This window comes from Brassica oleracea, chromosome C9 (genome assembly GCF_000695525.1).
Source record: "Brassica oleracea var. oleracea cultivar TO1000 chromosome C9, BOL, whole genome shotgun sequence".
NCBI lineage: Eukaryota > Viridiplantae > Streptophyta > Magnoliopsida > Brassicales > Brassicaceae > Brassica > Brassica oleracea.
Window position 1 is genome coordinate 44,893,994 of NC_027756.1, and position 18,207 is coordinate 44,912,200.

The 18,207-nt window shown below is 36.7% G+C and overlaps 2 protein-coding genes across 2 annotated transcripts; both read left to right on the plus strand.

Annotated features, from left to right (window-relative positions):
* The first annotated feature begins 4,048 nt into the window (after window positions 1-4,048).
* On the plus strand, window positions 4,049-6,368 carry LOC106316465 (DNA repair protein RAD51 homolog 1-like). Its single transcript, XM_013754352.1, has 9 exons — window positions 4,049-4,254; window positions 4,561-4,705; window positions 4,784-4,894; window positions 4,976-5,067; window positions 5,206-5,300; window positions 5,378-5,491; window positions 5,579-5,708; window positions 5,791-5,912; window positions 6,019-6,368. The coding sequence occupies exons 1-9, from the start codon at window positions 4,159-4,161 to the stop codon at window positions 6,140-6,142; spliced, it is 1,029 nt and encodes a 342-aa protein (XP_013609806.1). The 5' UTR covers window positions 4,049-4,158; the 3' UTR covers window positions 6,143-6,368.
* A 457-nt stretch (window positions 6,369-6,825) lies between these two features.
* On the plus strand, window positions 6,826-13,494 carry LOC106318828 (phosphoinositide phosphatase SAC4-like). Its single transcript, XM_013756966.1, has 17 exons — window positions 6,826-7,252; window positions 7,342-7,525; window positions 7,611-7,812; window positions 7,922-8,087; window positions 8,249-8,471; window positions 8,795-8,871; window positions 9,116-9,303; window positions 9,376-9,473; window positions 9,606-9,739; window positions 9,847-9,975; window positions 10,302-10,653; window positions 11,034-11,155; window positions 11,257-11,367; window positions 11,857-12,036; window positions 12,286-12,462; window positions 12,782-12,896; window positions 13,018-13,494. Exons 2-17 carry the CDS (start codon window positions 7,436-7,438, stop codon window positions 13,123-13,125), a joined length of 2,472 nt encoding a protein of 823 aa, XP_013612420.1. The 5' UTR covers window positions 6,826-7,252; window positions 7,342-7,435; the 3' UTR covers window positions 13,126-13,494.
* The last annotated feature ends 4,713 nt before the right edge of the window (window positions 13,495-18,207 follow it).

Below are 18,207 nucleotides of genomic sequence, written 5' to 3' on the forward strand. Positions count from 1 at the left end.
TTTTTTCTGGTCCGTGTGACATAAACTATTATTATAAAGCTATAAAATTTTTCTAAAAGTATTAATAATTGTTTCCGGATGTCGAAAATCAACAACTTGGATTTTGTTGCCGTAAATCTCTCAGGAGATAATTAATTGCAATGGGTGCTTGATACTAAGTTTATATTGAAATCCAAGGGCCTCGGTGAATTTATTGCCAAGAAAAATAATGCAAGTAAGAAAGATTGATACAAGGGAATATTAATTATTCGTCATCATCTTATAGAGAGTCTCAAAGATCAGTACATAACTATTGAGAATCCTCTAGACTTTTGGAACAAGTTAAAACAAAGATATGATCACCAAAGGTTGGTATTATTGCCAAAGGCTAGATATGATTGCATGAGTCTAAGGATCCAGGACTTCAAGTCCGTGGATAGATCAGTGTGTCATAAGTGTGGAATAAGTAATCATTGGGCTAAGAATTGTAGGACTGTCAAGCATCTAGTTGATGTGTACCAAGAGAATTTTGGAAGGGAAGAATCCTGAAGCCCACACGATCTTATGGAATATGAGACTTCTAATTGTCTAAAAGAATAAGTTGATTTTGATGTCTTGTTTTGATTTTATGATTTCTTTGTCTTCATGACTTATTTGAATTTATTATATGAATGAAAGTTTTTATTTTAAAATCCTATCTCTGAAAATCTGAAATAAGTATAATAAAATCTATAATAATAAATCACCTAAAATTTCTTCATTCATAAATAATGGATAAATGGTTTCAAAATTGAAACCATGGGCATAGGGAACAAAGAATTCCTTTACATCGCCCAAAGAGATAAGAAATATAGTTACGGGTATAGCCATTCCCACGAAAGGCTGCGGCCAGCTAAAGAGATCTAATGATTTATACTCACCCATAGAAATGAGTTTAAAAAACATAAGAATGGTTTCCATATTGAAACAATGGGCAAAAGAAATAAAGATTTCCTTTTAAAATTCACTCAAGATCATAGAAAAAATGGCCGAGACTATACATTCATTCTCTACTGGTCTATACTATGCAAAGATCATTAGCCATCCTGGTTCAAACATGATGCAAAATGGGCACACATTGAAAGAAAGAAAGAGTTATCCCATAGAATCTCACAAGGGAAACTCATTAGGCCATAATTATAGTATGTCCATGAGGGGGCAGTGTGGACAAATCCGTGGCACATGTCCATACTATAAACGGCTTGGCCGAATCCTTTTATAAACCGCATAGGCCATTACTTATAAGGTCAAAATTCCAAATTTAAAGCTTGGGGACATACGAGTTTTACATGCATCTATGTTAAAAGCATCAGGCCATTTAGTGATCATAGATATTCCCCATCTCGATTAGATAACGGGTCAAGAGCCATACATATTCCATCATTAAAGACATTTAGATGTGCCAATTGCTCCACCACAGAAAACTAAGATGGGACCTCAAAAGGAGGATGGATATATATGTTGGATATGAATCTCCCATGATAATGAAGTACCTTAAGCCAAATATGGGTGATCTATTTAGCGGCCAAGAACACGGATTGCAAGTTTAATGAATCCGACTATCCAACATTAGGGGGAGAAAATAATAAGCTGGTAAAAGAAACAGAATGGCATCGACCATCATTGTCTTGGCAAGATCCTCGGACTAAAGAATGTGAAATAGACGTCCAAAGATTATACATTTACAAAGCTAGCTAATCAAATGCCAGACACATTTGCTGACCCGGAAAAATGACTAAGTCATATATAAACCAGCTTGTAAAGCACCAACGAAAATGATGTCCAAGAGAGACACAATCAAGTTGCTACAGAGTCTTTACAAGATAGACCAATAAGTTCCAAAAAAAATTAGAATCCTCGGAAACAAAAGAAAGGTGCAGATAATGATAAACAGATCCAAATCCGAGGTTACTAAGGAAACCATCCCAGACAGAGATAAGGCCGGCCGGCTAAACATCTAAGGTACCAAACAATGTAGCTTGGGACGCCAAGCTGCAAGGTAATAAAGGTCCTTGATAATAATAAAATCTCAATCGATTATATCATGTCTGGAACATTATGGAACACATAAAGAATGTCGACATAAGATGATTTTAGTAGCACTTGAAATTATGAATATAAACGAGGATCATGAACCCACGTCCATACATGAGTGAACTCAACAAATAAGATAAAAGGAAAAGGGGACGTGGAATTAAATAAGAAAAAAGAGGTTTTGGTCCCACATTTCGGACACCTGTAGATGTAAAACCAGTTGGACAAATGAGTCTTTGCGAAAGAAATGAAACATGGCGAGATAGCAAGATATAAGGCACGACCATATGCACAAAGATTCACACAAAGACCAGGAATCAATTATGAGGAGATATACTCCCCTGTGGTGGATATAACAAACATTTAGATTCCTAATAAGTCTGGCCATAAGAAAAGAAAATAGATTTGCGGTTAAAGGATGTAGAAACCGCCTACTTATATGGTTCACTGGATAATGAATATATATATAAATCCCAGAAGATATTGAGTTGTCAAATACAACAGGTTCTCGAGAACTAAAATATATATGTGTATGTTAATATCCTCTGGAGAGATTTCCCAAACGATTATCTAAAAGAAAGAGATTGAAATGAGAATTTGGGACAAACAAGGTTTTGTTTGGGAATAAAATTAAAACATCTTAAAAGATGGAATCTTTGTGCATCAAAGGGCTTATAGAAGGGTATTCAACCAAATTTTAAACATGGACTAAAAGCTCGCCCATTGTGTTGTCCCATAAGGTACTTTGGTCCGGACACAAACGTATTGTAAGTCTCAAGAAGGACATGGTCGTGAGGATTTTTTGAATTAGACACAGATCCTTTGATTCCAAGAAGGACAAGGGATATGTCCTTGGTCCGGAAAAGTTCTTAACCCAATTACCATTGGCGCCTTGATGTAATAGGCAAGTTATACTAGGCTGGACATGTGTTTTTGCCATGAATCTCTTGTATATGTTTAGATCATGTCCAATCATGAGGTTATCTATCAGATCCACATCAAGCTCGATCACAGACAGGATATGTCTTTAAACATGGAACAACACGAGGCCAGCCGCGAGTGTGTTTGGTTGAGGTCGATGACCCAACACGTCCGAGCTGATTGCGGGATGGCCGAGAACAAAGAGCCAACCGTGATGTATGAGGACAATGCTGCGTGCATTGCTCAGCTCAAGGACGGTTACATAAAAGGTGATAGGACGACACATATTGCCTAAGTTCTTCTTCACTCACGAGCTTCCAGGTCGTCCAAGTACGATCCACTGACAATTCAGCAGACCTATTCACCAAAGCACTTCCTACCTGCACATTCAGGAAGCTCACGCATCAGATTGGGATGCGTAGGCTGAAGGACCTCCACTGAGATTCACATCAGGGGGAGTAGTATGTGTTGTACTTTTTTTCCTTCATCATGGTTTTGTCCCACTGGGTTTTCCTGATAAGGTTTTAATGAGGCAACATTAAGCATATTACAGTCCCACTGGGGGTTTTCCTGATAAGGTTTTAATGAGGCAACATTAAGCATATTACAATCCCTGTATGGTTATGGCATCCAAGGGGAAGTGTTATAAATCAATTGATGGATGTCCATAACCGGCCCATAAACTTAGAGAGAGAGACGGTCCAACCCTAGAGAGAGAAAGGCGGCCACGACTTGGAGAGAGAGAGGCGGCCATGTAACTTGGAGAAAAGGAAACCATATTTCCTTTTATCTTGTATTTGTACTTTTTTCATATTATGTATTAATAGTTTTCATAATCCTAATTGGTTTAGGTTTTGGATACTTTCTATATTTTTATATTTGGTAATCTTTATATAAAAAAAAACACACTTGATTAATTGTTTGTTTTTAAGTAACAGATTAAATAATGGGTCACGTGAGTTCGGGCTTAAAGAGATATGGGCTTGTAGCGAGTAAGGCCCAATAAGGACAACTGGACCACAACGTAATCGAGACTTGCTAGAGAAGCCTTTACCTCATTCTTCGTCTTGCTAAATGTTAGTGACTGTCTCCCTCTTTCAATTCGTTTCAGAGAAGTCTCGCCATTTCCCTCCACTCGCAAAGTCTCAATTTTGCTTTCACTGGAATCTATTCTGATTGAGAGAAATGACGACAATGGAGCAGCGTGGAAACCAGAATGCTGTTCAGCAACAAGACGACGAAGAGATCCAGCAAGGCCCTTTCCCCGTCGAACAGCTTCAGGTACAGTTTCTCCAGAGCTATTTACCTTCTCGCTTCATCGGATCTTGCGTTAATTGAATTGGGTTCGCGTTAGTTTAACTAAAGATCTCTCCTTTTCTGTTCGTTCTGATTCTGAGCGAAAATTGGGATTCCGTTAGCCTTGTAGAGTGAAACACATTTAGGGTTTTTGTTGGATTCAGATAAAGTTGACAACTTTAGAGTTGTTTTGTTCATAAGATGGATGGAGATGAAAGAGTGTTTTGGGTTCTTCGGGTTATAGTCAGTTGGTTATATACTGTTTAATCTCTTTGATTCTTCAATATTCAGGCGGCAGGTATAGCTTCTGTTGATGTAAAGAAGCTTAGGGATGCTGGTCTCTGCACTGTTGAAGGTGTTGCATATACTCCAAGGAAGGATCTCTTGCAGATTAAAGGAATCAGTGATGCTAAGGTTGACAAAATCGTAGAAGCAGGCATGTCATATTGAAAGATCCTTCTTTGTTATATACAGAGATTATGCATTTTCTTATATTTGTTTCTCTGTGTGACAGCTTCAAAGCTGGTTCCTTTGGGTTTCACTAGTGCTACCCAGCTCCATGCTCAGAGACAGGAGATCATTCAGATTACCTCTGGATCACGGGAGCTTGACAAAGTTCTTGAAGGTTGGTTTCAGATTTTTGGTTGTTCTTAACAGGTCATTTTGCTACTATGATCTTCTTACTTTCCCCTGTATTTGTCAACAGGCGGAATTGAGACCGGATCCATCACTGAGTTATATGGCGAGTTCCGCTCAGGAAAGACTCAGTTGTGCCATACACTGTGTGTAACTTGTCAAGTAAGAACCATTTTCATCAATTCACCACTCTGCTATTGTTTCTTGTCTAGTAGGAATCAGTGACCTTGAATCTCTTTGTACATCTTTGCAAAACTGAGAAGGATATTCACATTAAGGTTCTGGTTTAAAAATGATTAGCTTCCCATGGATCAAGGAGGTGGAGAGGGAAAGGCAATGTACATTGATGCCGAGGGAACATTCAGGCCACAAAGACTTTTGCAGATAGCCGACAGGTATGCTGTCCGTGTAACACATGTGGGACCATCTTGTGACAGAACAATCCGTGAAGTAATCAACCGAAATGATGCAGGTTTGGACTAAATGGAGCTGATGTACTGGAAAACGTTGCCTATGCGAGGGCGTACAATACTGATCACCAGTCAAGGCTTTTGCTTGAAGCAGCGTCAATGATGGTTGAAACAAGGTGCGTTGAGTTTCTTTTTTGGTGTTCAGTTCCAGTTTTGTTCATGATGAGATGAGAGTTCTAACTGTGAAAGTTGTGATGTAACAGATTTGCTCTCATGATTGTGGATAGTGCCACCGCTCTCTACAGGACAGATTTCTCAGGAAGGGGAGAGCTTTCTGCCAGACAAATGCATCTTGCAAAGTTCTTGAGGAGTCTGCAGAAATTAGCAGATGAGGTGAGACCATTCAGTAGTTTTAACTGTGTCCTTTCGCAAGTTCCTACCCTGAAACTTGCTCTCTTGTTTAATGGCGCTCTAGTTTGGTGTGGCTGTGGTTATAACAAACCAAGTAGTTGCGCAAGTAGATGGTTCTGCTCTTTTTGCTGGGCCACAGTTTAAGCCGATTGGTGGGAATATCATGGCTCATGCAACCACAACAAGGTCTGTAACGTTTGCAAATTCCAAACAATGTTTCTTTTTTTAATTTATAGAGAGAGTTCATTGGCAAAATGTGTTTGGTTAATGATGATGAGGAAATCATATACAGGCTGGCAATGAGGAAAGGAAGAGGAGAGGAGAGAATATGCAAAGTGATAAGCTCGCCATGCTTGCCAGAAGCAGAAGCTAGATTTCAAATATCTACAGAAGGTGTAACAGATTGCAAGGATTGATTTGGTTTTGACTTGCTTCTCTCTCGACCTTCGTGTGTCCTTTGTAATCATCTTCACTTGTGAGGTCAAGAACCCGTTTTCTCTTTTGTTTCTCGTCACTGAGGATCATGAATTAGATTGCGTGAGCATACAAGTAGTGACGAGGGAGCAAGTTTTAGATTTGTAAGTAGGTTTTCCCGGTAATGAAAGTTGGTGCCTTGTGTGTAAAGCAATACTTTGACATAGGGTTTAGCCTATTCTTTTTTTTTTTCTTCCTTTTTGGCTCAGCTTATTTATAACGTTTTCTGCTCTGACCAAAAAAAAAAACTTGTACAATTGAACACACTAAAACCCAAAAAGACTAGTGTACCCAAAAAAAAAAAAAAGAAAGATCTGTAATCCTTGTAGTGACAGCTGATATATCTTTATATAATCAAATTAGTGTTGGCGTCAGCATCATCACCTGATAATGTAAACATGTTTTTGTGACACCTTTTGATAATATTTATTTTGCTAAAATGAGTCGCTCACTCGTGAATCATGATAATTGACTTTTAGTTATAAAAAAAAAAAAAGAGGAGGATGTGAATAAAAGAAAGAGTAATAACTCTTCGAAGGTGCAGCTAACTCCATTAGAGTCCAGACAGCTGTAACTATATAGAGAGCACACTGTCACGGGACTATTTATTTTTATTTTTATTTTTCTGCAAATCCCAAAAACAATAAATAAAATAAAATAGAAATTGTGGTGTGTTTCGTCGTCTTCTTCTAATTGTGTTCTTGATCCAATCTTCTCCTTCCTTGATTGTCTCCACCGAAACAAAGAAAACATCTGAATCATATATCATCTTCTCCTTCCTCCTCCTCCTCATCATTAAACCCCTTTCTCTCTCTCTCCATCTTCTTCAAATTATTATTCTTCTCCAATTCTTCGTTTCATCTTCTAATTCTGCGAATCTGAGCTTTCTGGAGCTGTGATCTCCTTGATCGTTTCCTTACGTTTTAACAAAATCTCGCATTTGTTTCGATTCGAGAGCACCATAAGAAGAATCTTCCTTTGTGTTTCCGAGGCTGCTCGATTGTTTCTCTTGTAATCACACAGTGCAAGAGATTCGTGTATCGAGTGAAAAAGTAATGACCTTTGATCTCTTACGACAATCTCTTCAATTTTTGGTTTGCGTGTAAATTCAAAATCTTTCTTTCTTTCTTTTTTCCCACAGAGACAAAAGTCTTGTGCTTGGAACTTTTGTGAATGCTCCGGCGAGAGGTTGGATCTGTAAGTCAAAAGGCTTGGGAATAACCTCATCGCCACCAATGGAGAACGGAGGCTCGACCTCCTCCTCTGGATCATCATCTTCCCTTCAAGCCTCTATGCAAGAATTCAAACTCTTTGAGACTCAATCGGTACACATACAGCTTCCACCTCAAACATTTGAATCGCTTCGATCATTTTATTAGCTAACATGATGATATCTTTTTTTCTTTTCAGAATTTCTATATGATTGGTTGGAACGGTAATGGAGTGTATAGAGTACTAAAGATTGACCGCCTTGATGCGTCTGAGCTTAATGTTAGTGAGGATTCAACTGCATATACCAAAAAGGAATGCTACGAGTTGCTTAAACGGATACACGAAGGAAACAAGGCCACAGGCGGTCTGAAACTTGTCACTCTATGTTATGGCATCATTGGTATGTGTTGCTTATGTTTACAGGAACGTACATGCTTTTACTTTTACAGCGTGTTCTCACTATTTTGCGTTTTTTTTTATGTTCTCCCCATTTATGTGGGTGGTCTCAGGGTTCATTAAGTTTTTGGGACCATACTACATGCTGCTTATTACTGAGAGAAGAGAGATTGGCGAAATTTGTGGTCACAGGGTCTATGAAGTGTCCAAGAGTGAGATCATTTCTTTGCGAAATTCTAGCGTGCTCTCCAACTTTGCAAATTCAAGAGACGAGAACAGGTGTCTTGATAATATCTTTATGCCCATGTTTTGTTTGTTCCAAGCTTATTGTTTAAGAGAGTACATGTGTTTATTTATTACACCCTTCCACCTTTTTATGAACTGAAGTCATTTAACACTTGCGTTTCTTTGTCTGGTGTTTCCCACTTGTTGATAAACAGGTACAAGAGGCTCCTGTGTATGGTGGACCTTACAAAAGACTTCTTTTTCAGCTATTCTTTCAATATAATGCGTAGTTTCCAGAAGAATATATGCGACCGCGAGAGTGGTGGTACTCTCTATAAGAAAATGTTTGTTTGGAACGAGTTCTTGACTCGGGGAATTCGACATCATCTTCGGAATACCGTTTGGACTGTAGCATTGGTGTATGGTTTCTTTAAGCAGGTAAGAATCATATATTTTTCTGCCCCTCACTGCCAAAGCATAGAAAGTTTTCCCAAAATCAAATGTTCCTTTTCTTTTCTCACAGCAGCAGTTTTGGTATTTGTGTACCATTTACTTTGGGATCATTATGTTGTTCATGTTTGGTCTTGCACCAAAAGGTCTGCAAAAGAAGTATTATGTCTCACTTGCAAGTTTTTACAGCTATTCATCTATTTTGATGTTCTTGGCTGTGCTAACTAGCATCTTTATCCTCAAATGCCTTGATAGTTTCATAGTACTGTTTAGATTCATAGGTGCTGAATCTTGATTTGTTGTGCATGTAGACAAGTCTTTCTGAAGCTGGACGGAATTTTAAACTCACTCTTATTGCTAGGCGCTCCCGCCATAATGCTGGAACCAGGTATCAGATTTCATTACTCCCTAGTTTCCTGCTCTGTAGTATACATGTCTGTTATAAGTCACTCTGTAACCTGTAGCAGTACATGAAGTCATTGCAAATAAAACCCACATAAGAGTACAATGCGCAATCATTGTTAAATATTTGCCTATCTCCTGGGTTCTTTCCAACATGGAGATTTAAAATATGCATCTTTACTTGAGGTAGTTATTCTTCTTCTTTTCTCCTAACCCCCTTCTGATTTTAGGTACTTGAAACGAGGAATAAACGAAAGTGGCAATGTTGCTTATGATGTCGAAACAGAACAGATAGTGTCTGAGGACGTTCCTGAAGACCATCCCATGCAAATAAGTTCTGTTGTGCAGAATCGTGGCTCAATCCCTCTATTCTGGTCACAGGAGACCTCGCGGATGAATATTAAGCCGGATATAGTATGTAAGTGTTATACTGCCTGGTCTCTCTCCTCTCTCTCCTCTGTGTGTCTGAATATCTCAATGTCAAATACAGTGTCAAAAAGGGACCTGAACTTTGAGGCAACTAGACTTCACTTTGAAAACCTTGTAGATCGATATGGAATCCCCATCATTATTCTGAACTTGATCAAGGTGAGCTGCCTAATCTTTTATAATCATTTCAGCCTAGGTACTTTTTCTATTGGAAAGGGCATGTGCACTGTCATTTTGATATTCTCGCACCTCAAAACTTTCACTGATTTTTCCTGGTTCTTTTGGCAATAGACAAAAGAGAGGAGACCCAGGGAATCAGTTCTCCGGGCAGAGTTTGCTAATGCAATTGACTTTATAAACAAAGATCTGCCTGCAGAAAATCGTTTAAGATTCCTCCACTGGGACTTGCACAAACATTTCCAGAGGTATCGTTTTAAATTTCCGTTCCAGCTCCTTCAAAAAAAAAAAATTATAAATACAGTACATATTTTAGACGAAAACCAGTTTTATCTTTTCTTTGTCTGTATTTCAGCAAAACAGCAAATGTCTTGGCACTTCTTGGCAAAGTAGCTACCTGTGCTTTGATGCTAACAGGTTTCTTTTATTATCGAGTTACCCCAGCAATGAAGCTCGATGGTTATCTGAGTTTGTCTTCATCTGAGTAAGCCTTTTGCTTGAGCTTCTGTAACTTGTTCAGTATATAAATTCTTCCCCGGTTATTATTTCGCTGTCTGTTATTAAGATGAACCTGTCTAAGTAGTTCAGGGAATTGATCTTCTAGGATAGTATTCCTTTCCTAGCTATCTTCTGCAATGTGGATCACTTGTTAATTATCATTAACTATCCGTAATTGGTGTTACTCTTTGGAAACTGGTGATAACATTCAACTAGATCTTGGTGGAAAGTGATGTACTCTATTAGAAAAGTTATTTTCCGTGCACCTATATATTAAATTCTTACAGTACTAGTGATGTCTTAAAAATGCAGTGCGGACATGTCTCCACGTAATAGTTCTGATGATGAGAGTGGGGAATATGATTCCCCAGAGAAGAATTTTCGCTCAAGTAAGAATGTTGATGATGGCGATTATGATGTCAAGCCTAGTAGGCTTCAGAGTGGCGTGCTGAGAACCAATTGCATAGATTGTCTTGATCGTACAAATGTTGCACAGTATGCATATGGTTGGGCTGCTCTAGGACAACAGCTTCATGCTTTGGGAATCAGAGATGCTCCTACGATAGAACTTGATGATCCTCTGTCAAGTTCATTAATGGGGTTATATGAGAGAATGGGAGACACGCTAGCTTATCAGTATGGTGGATCTGCAGCCCACAATAAGGTAAGTCTATATTTTTCCCTAGAGTCCCGGGAGCATTGGATTAATTTTGTTAATCGTCTTGGAACTGCCTTTTATGTAGTCTTCTTTTAGAGACAGTTAGTTGATAGTTGATACTAATTGCACAAAGTAGATTCCTTTTAGTCTCAGTTGGGAATGATTCATATGAAATAAAATTATCCCATTTCACAGTTTTGACTGTTTCACAATTAAATATCAGAACTCCTTTCCTTATGTCATTTGTGCCTGCTAATCAATCAGCCTTTATAGTTGAGCCTATCAGCAGCGGACACTGGTTACTTGTCAGCCGACTCAAGTTACCATTATGTTCACTATTGTTTGGAGACACTTTGTTGCTTCATATAATTTCTGGTATAAAATAGGTTTTCAGTGAGAGGAGAGGCCAATGGAAAGCAGCAACCCAGTCACAGGAGTTTTTGAGGACTCTGCAACGATATTATAATAACGCATATATGGATGCGGATAAACAAGATGCTATTAACATGTGAGCTGCTTCTCTGTCACTCTCTCGGATATACATGTTACGCCATGATCTCCCAGAGTCTTACAGAAAGTATTTGGGCCTTTGTGGCTTTCTATATGCAGATTTCTTGGTACTTTCCGGCCTGAACAAGGGAAGCTGGCGGTTTGGGAGTTGCGTTCAGATTCCCAATCCAATGAGAGAAATGGAGAATTAAGCATGGAGGAAGATGAAAGGTAGGTTTCTATGACTGCAATTATCTAGGTATATATGTATTTAGAACTTGATGGTCATCTTCCATTCTTCTGACATGCTTTGATGAATTGTAGGGTCTATACGAATTCTAATTTCTTAGACCTACTTGCAATGCGTTTTGTATACGAACTTTAAAACAGATAAGCTCTAAATCATTCGAAATTATCCCTATCATGAATGTCATTCTCCACCAGAACTTCCAATTTCCATCCTTTGAAACTGTTGTGATCCTAATCATATGTAATGATCGTATGATTTTGACACATGGAGGTGCAAGCTTGTTTATATTATGGGGAACTAGGATTGATTTGTCAACTGCATCGACCTTTACCTTGCTGTGTACTCTCTATTTGTTTATGAATTTGCTCTGTTTTTAGCAGATGGCTTTTCCATCTTCATTATAGACTTAAAAGTTAACAAAATTATTTTAACTTTATTACCGATCACAGCTCCTGACACTATGTTTCCAGGTTCTTTGTGAAGAGGTGCTTATCAGATGGAAATATTCTCCATGAAAGTCGCACACCGATGTCTGCAATGAGTAGCAAGCATGAAAGCATATCACGTAAAGGCTTGTCATCACGCCAAGTGACTCGTATAGTTTCAGAGTCATCACCAGATATGCCAGCTGCTGATGTAGCATTATCAAGGTTTTTTTATTTATTTCTTACATATCTTCTGGATTATAGCTTAATAAAATATGTACTGCTGGTTCCTTTAGCTTGAGTATATGTATGCATTTGCTGTGCGGAGCTCTATTGTGCATATCAATTCAACCCTTGTTATATCTCATAAATTGATGAGTGCTGTCTTTCTACTTCATGTAGTCAAAAAATTTGTGTGTGCTAGTACGTTGGAACACTTGTTGGTCTGAATCATCAGCTGTCACGTCTTTGTAGGTGTGCTCCGTCAATGCCTAGCTCACATTTTTTTGGAGATGCGCAGAAGGTTCAACGTAATGGTAGTAACTCCAATTACTTGTCCGAGGAGGAAGACATGTCTAGTGTCTCAAATTTTGTTGATGTTGAGTGGCTTTCGTCATCGGAAAATCTATGCAAGAACGATCAATTGTACAGGTAAAAGTAATGTGCATTAACGAGATCAATGTACGATTTTAAGCAGTTGATGAAGCAACCGGATCTCGTTAACTAGAGGCTTATAATTTCAATATATCATATTGGTCATCTTTCTCAAAATCCAGCTGATTATGTTGCGTCCAAAAATTTTATCATAAGATTCAATATCCATTTGTGTAGCGTTTTTCTCTATTGATGACTAAATTAACAGTAATAGCCTATTTCTTATGAGTGATCAACATTTTTTTTGAACTCTTTTTTTTTTTTGAAACACTTTTTTTGAAACATTTTTTTTGAACTCACATTGCTCTTTTGGTAGGCCGTCAGCGCTTGCTAGCTGTTCAACCGCAGAAATGTCATCATCGGAGATTATCAGCAGTGAAATAAAACAGTCAACGCCAGCTATGAGCGAGAGTGGATCAAGCAGCAGGAAGGTCAGTCTCTTCCCAATTCTACTTTGCATGCCTATCATATGATTCGATTGTTTTGAGAGGCGTATATTGTCACATGGTTACTTGCACATGAAACTTAACCGGAGTTTATATCCTCTGGCAGGGAAAGGAACCTATGGGAACCGAACCATCTGTCCACACAAATATTCGCGATGATTTTACGGATAGCTTCAAACAATGGGTAGCATATGGAGAGGCACTCTGCCATTGAAGCTCTTTCAACTTTCCATTTCCAACAAGAACAGACGTTGCCTTCACCATACTTATGGTATTTTATCCACATTTGGGTATTACGGTGCAATCATGGAGAAGGGACTGGTATAGAGATTCACGGTACCACATATTTGTCACTTGACGTTGGTGACCAAACGGTCAAAAGAGGTATACACTAAGGAGGAGCAAATAATAATTAAAAACAGGTGACATCTTGAGTTTGCATAGTAGTGAAATTATCATCTTTGTGGTGAGAAACTTGTGATAGTTGAGACTTTTGTTAAGGCTTTTTTTTTATTGTTTATGTTTGAAGTCTCAATTCTGTTGTAAATATCTGTTGATTATTAAATCTTATCTTGTAACTATTTTTTCCATTGGTAAAAATTCCATTCTTCATCGCCTGCTGTGCCATGCAATTTTATTGGTATTAGAGTTAATCTTCAGACCGTTAAGTAAGAGGATCTTTCATATATGGTAGAAAATCTTCCAGGCGTGTGAGCTGAGTTACAAACTGTAAAAATATATTTCAGGGATTCGCAGAGTCTTCACACTGCCCAACTCGACCTACTGCAGAGTGGTTCATACCAGATGATTCTTTTTTTGAATAACATATAGTAGTATTGTTTGATGCGAGTGATTCTCATAACATTTATTATTATTATTATTTTCAGCATTTTTCAAAACACAAACACCATTTATTTCATGTACATTCTAGACGTGTCTATTGCTATTTATTACAAGTCTACAACACCAACAAAAACACATTGTTTTTCCAAATTTGTATGTGACCCACATCTCCTACCAATTAAGCCTAGCTTTATAGTTCTTAAGTATTTATTCGCTAACCCGGAGTTGCTAGCTCGACTGGTAAAGCCTTCTTCCCAAAGGGTAGAGGTGTTAGGTTCGGGATTAAACAACCGGCTCTTGTCCCTGGTCCAAAGAGATTATGGGCTTAGGCTCAGAACTTCTTAAATTCAAATAAAAAAAAGTATTTATTTAGTACACATAATTTGTCTTTCGTCTTCATAGTTCCAACTTAAACGCATGGCTTAACATTCATAACCCAAAAAACGTATGGAATATATCAAAACTTGTGCTACGAAGATTCTCAGAAGTTCTGCAGAAAGCTAGAAAAGTTAATCATATCCTTGATGTAAACACAATCTAGCATGTGGATTTGTCTCTGGAGAAATAAAAATTTCCTTGATGTTATCATTCATATGCATATTTACGTCTTTTGATGAATAAAAAATTTGCAAATCCTTTTTAAGAAAAGTGCGGTGTGTGATAGATATCCATACTGTACCATATGATTTGTTCAAGAAAATGATGGATGATCCAATATAGCAAAACTTTTACTGTATGGTGTTGCTTGCTTTAAGCTGTATCAATTATCGAAGAAGATGGAATTTCAATTCCAAAAAATTAGGCAAACCTAACGGAAATCATGTAACGTTTGACATCTACCTAAATAATCAAAAATGAACTTCATATAGTAGAAAGAAAACACTATTCTACCTTGCATATTTTACGTTAATTTTATATGTTTTTCCAATAAATGGAAATCATGTAATGTTTGACAATTACCTAAAGGAATATCCATATTTTACGTTAACTTACTACTATCTTAGAGTTACTTTCATTTTATTAAAAACACTGAAAAGCTAAATGTTAGTTTACTTTAGATCAATATTTCTTTTTAAGTATCAATATTCAATCTGTTCTCACAAAGTATTAATCCTCCATAGCAATATATTTATTATATTATTCTTTTTTTTAAATAACGCACTACGTAGCAATAATCTATAGTTTACCTTGCGGATACACTGCTTGTGTTCTGGTCTTTCCATTGTTTATATAGACTTTGGCTTTCGTTTAATCAGAAGGCATATGCTGTAGATGAAATGATTTATGAATTTGCACAGGCCCCACACACACAACAAGACATAATGATTTTACTTTATTTTTTTGGGTTAGGTGGAAACTCTATTGCTAATTGGTAATCAGGCAAAATGCAAAAGTGTTACTGCTAGTGGAAATGTAATTATGATTCATTAGCAAGCATTATTTTACAAGGGTCTCATTGTTATACCAGTTTTATCAAATTTACCAATCACAGACGTGGAATGAAGATAGTATTAGTAACTAACATTTCTGAAAAATTTATAACCTTTTCATATAGCCTCCTCTCTCTTGTTGTATCCTTTTAAGACCAACGAATGCTTTTGCTATTTGCCTTGGAGTTTCACCAAAAATATTGCTATTGCTCTATTTAATTTTGAGCCAACTATTTTTTAGAATCAAAATATATCACAAGAGTTTGAACTTAAAACTAGATTAGCACTTCATTCTCTATGTTGAACGACATTTGAGGTCTACAAATTAGTTCTGCTTAATTTGAAGTCTGTTTTAGACAAATTAAGGCCAAAACTTAAAATTTTGAACCATGGATTTTTTTTTCTTAAAAGTCCTACATAAGTATCGATTTCCACATCTTGATGATGGTTATTAACTGTATTTTGTATTTCTCCTTCTAGATCGCCGTGGCGTCATTTTCAAACATTTGAAAGACTTTCAAAAATTAACTAATTGTTGTCTAAACTATGAACCGTAAATGAATTTTGGAAATGCTGGTATTTTTTGGAAATGTTAATTAATCAACTTTGCCGGAAATAACGCAAAGAGTTCCGAAATCCACAGGCATCCTTGTTTTCTTGGGATAAAAACACATGCATTGTTCTTTTGCCGCGTTACGTACGAGCTCACCTCACCTTCCACATTTTAGAAAAACAAGAAAGAGAAAGAATGCACGAGGCAAAGAATGAGAATTGAAGGAGAAAATGTTTAAAAAGATTAGACAAAATTAAAATTAAAAAAATTCCACCCCATCACATTTCCTCTAAACTCTTTCTTTGCACAACCATTAATATTTTCAATTAACCATTTGGTTATAAAAGTTAAAAAAGACCATTTGATTACAGTAACAAAACATCAATAAACGACTCAATACCGCTTTACCTTAAAGTCAAAACCATCCCACAGAAGCAAATAACAATGGACTGGTATGCGTTAGTGGATCAACTATTACTTTTTAACGTACGATTTAATCAATTTCCATAATATTCAAATCCTGATATCAACAAATAATTACACAAATTGTCAGTATTTTACTATTTTTGTCATTGAAAGTCGGTGGAAAGGCAGCATCACGATCAACGTTGGCCTTATCAACCAAGTTGCTTTGGTCTGGTGTATATGAGTTCCCGCTGGAGTGTCCGCTTCTGGGTTCGAGCCTTAGCTACAGCAGAATTTACATGTGGGTTGCAGCATCCGAGACCGAAGACCGTTACACGGTAAGCCACATGGTGACGCCCTGGCAGCGTCCATGCTCATTTCGGTCTCTGAACCATTTCGGTGGGGCCAGGATATTCGGTTAAAAAAAAAAAAAAACTTTGGCCTTATCCAAAGTCCTCTTATGTTTGGCTAGTGTAGCTCCCAGAGTCACTAATACCCTCGCTCCGCGTGTTACTCCACACGTGGTGGTCGTAGATACATGGAGACAAGTAGACAGCACACATTTCTTTATACCATAAATGCTCCCGTCAAATACTTGTTCAAACCTACCAGTAATAACTAATAATAGCTTAGCCAATGGTTTTCGACCCAACAATCTTTAAGAAAAAACTCTTACGCGACGGATGACACAAACCGCAATGGATGACACAAACCATCAACGGTTTTACTTTAGAAACCATTTCAACGTTTTGTTTCACAATTCGCAAATTATACTAATTAAACCGTTAGCTACAAGTGGATATATAGTAATATATGGAGTGATAATGAATATTATTAAGGAAATGGATTGTTATTGTGAAATGAACTGTAAACTAGTAAGTATAATAGTCAAAATGTCAAATGATGGAACATCAGTAACAGTTTAACCGGTATATTATAACCAAATAATAATAACAGTAGATGTTAGTTATATCCTTAACAAATGCCTAATAACACACGAGTCATTTTAGAAACTCATGTTTTTGGGGGATAAACTTGGAAAATAGAAATACATGTTAACGTAAATTTCTGAAAAATAATTTAAACAGTAAAAAAGTTATGAAGTCACGGATCCCCGACCTAATGTCCTTCATTATGTAGGTTACAAACTTCGATCAACAGTTCTTTCTTTTGAGTTCGATAATATTTTCTTATCAATATCTTTCCATCTGTAAAGTAAACATTACTTCTAACCCAACTGAATATTTACAATTATTTTTAAAATATAAGTAATTTAATGATTTTTGTTCTTTCACAATTTGAAATATGTTAGTGATCTATTTTTCATCAGTTTATTTCTTCGTCCCCTTTTCATCATTTTAGTGAAATTGTATATTAAATTCAAAAAGTGTGATAGAGAAAAATACATGATCAATTAATTGAATCAAAGAAAGAAATAAAGTGTTAACATATCTAAGTTAAACGTTTTCCTAAACAAAGCTTGGTAGAAAAGTTTGAGAAAATGAAATGAGAGAGTTAGAGAGATGTTTCAGCTTATTTGTCAAACCATAAAAGTTACAAATCCTTTTTAGCAACAGGAAAACAAGAAAACAGCACATAAAATTTGCTTATTTTTTAGCAGAAAAAGACAACAAAAGATCATTTACCAAAATAATAATTAAAATTTATGTATTTTAGGATATTATAAGCTTAATTTAATAAATTAGATTAAACTGTATTTGATTGAATAATTATTCAAAATAAGGCGTCATTAAAAAAATCAAAATAAGTTTTTTCTAAAATTGTGTTGCATTTGATTTCAGTTTTTTTTTAAAAAATATATTTTACACATAAAATGTCGACAAGGTTTTTAATAAATTTTCTTGTTAGCCAAGCGTAGGATAGAGATAATCATTTAAATTAAATTTAATTACACTGGCTTCTTAATCCAAACTCCAAAGATAGGATTCGGATGCCCCTGTTCGAGGATAAAATACTGGTGACTGTTCATATATCCGTCTTATTACATAGATAAGGAAAATGTACACACTTCCAGAACCATGATTTTTCCAAAAATGCCTTTTTA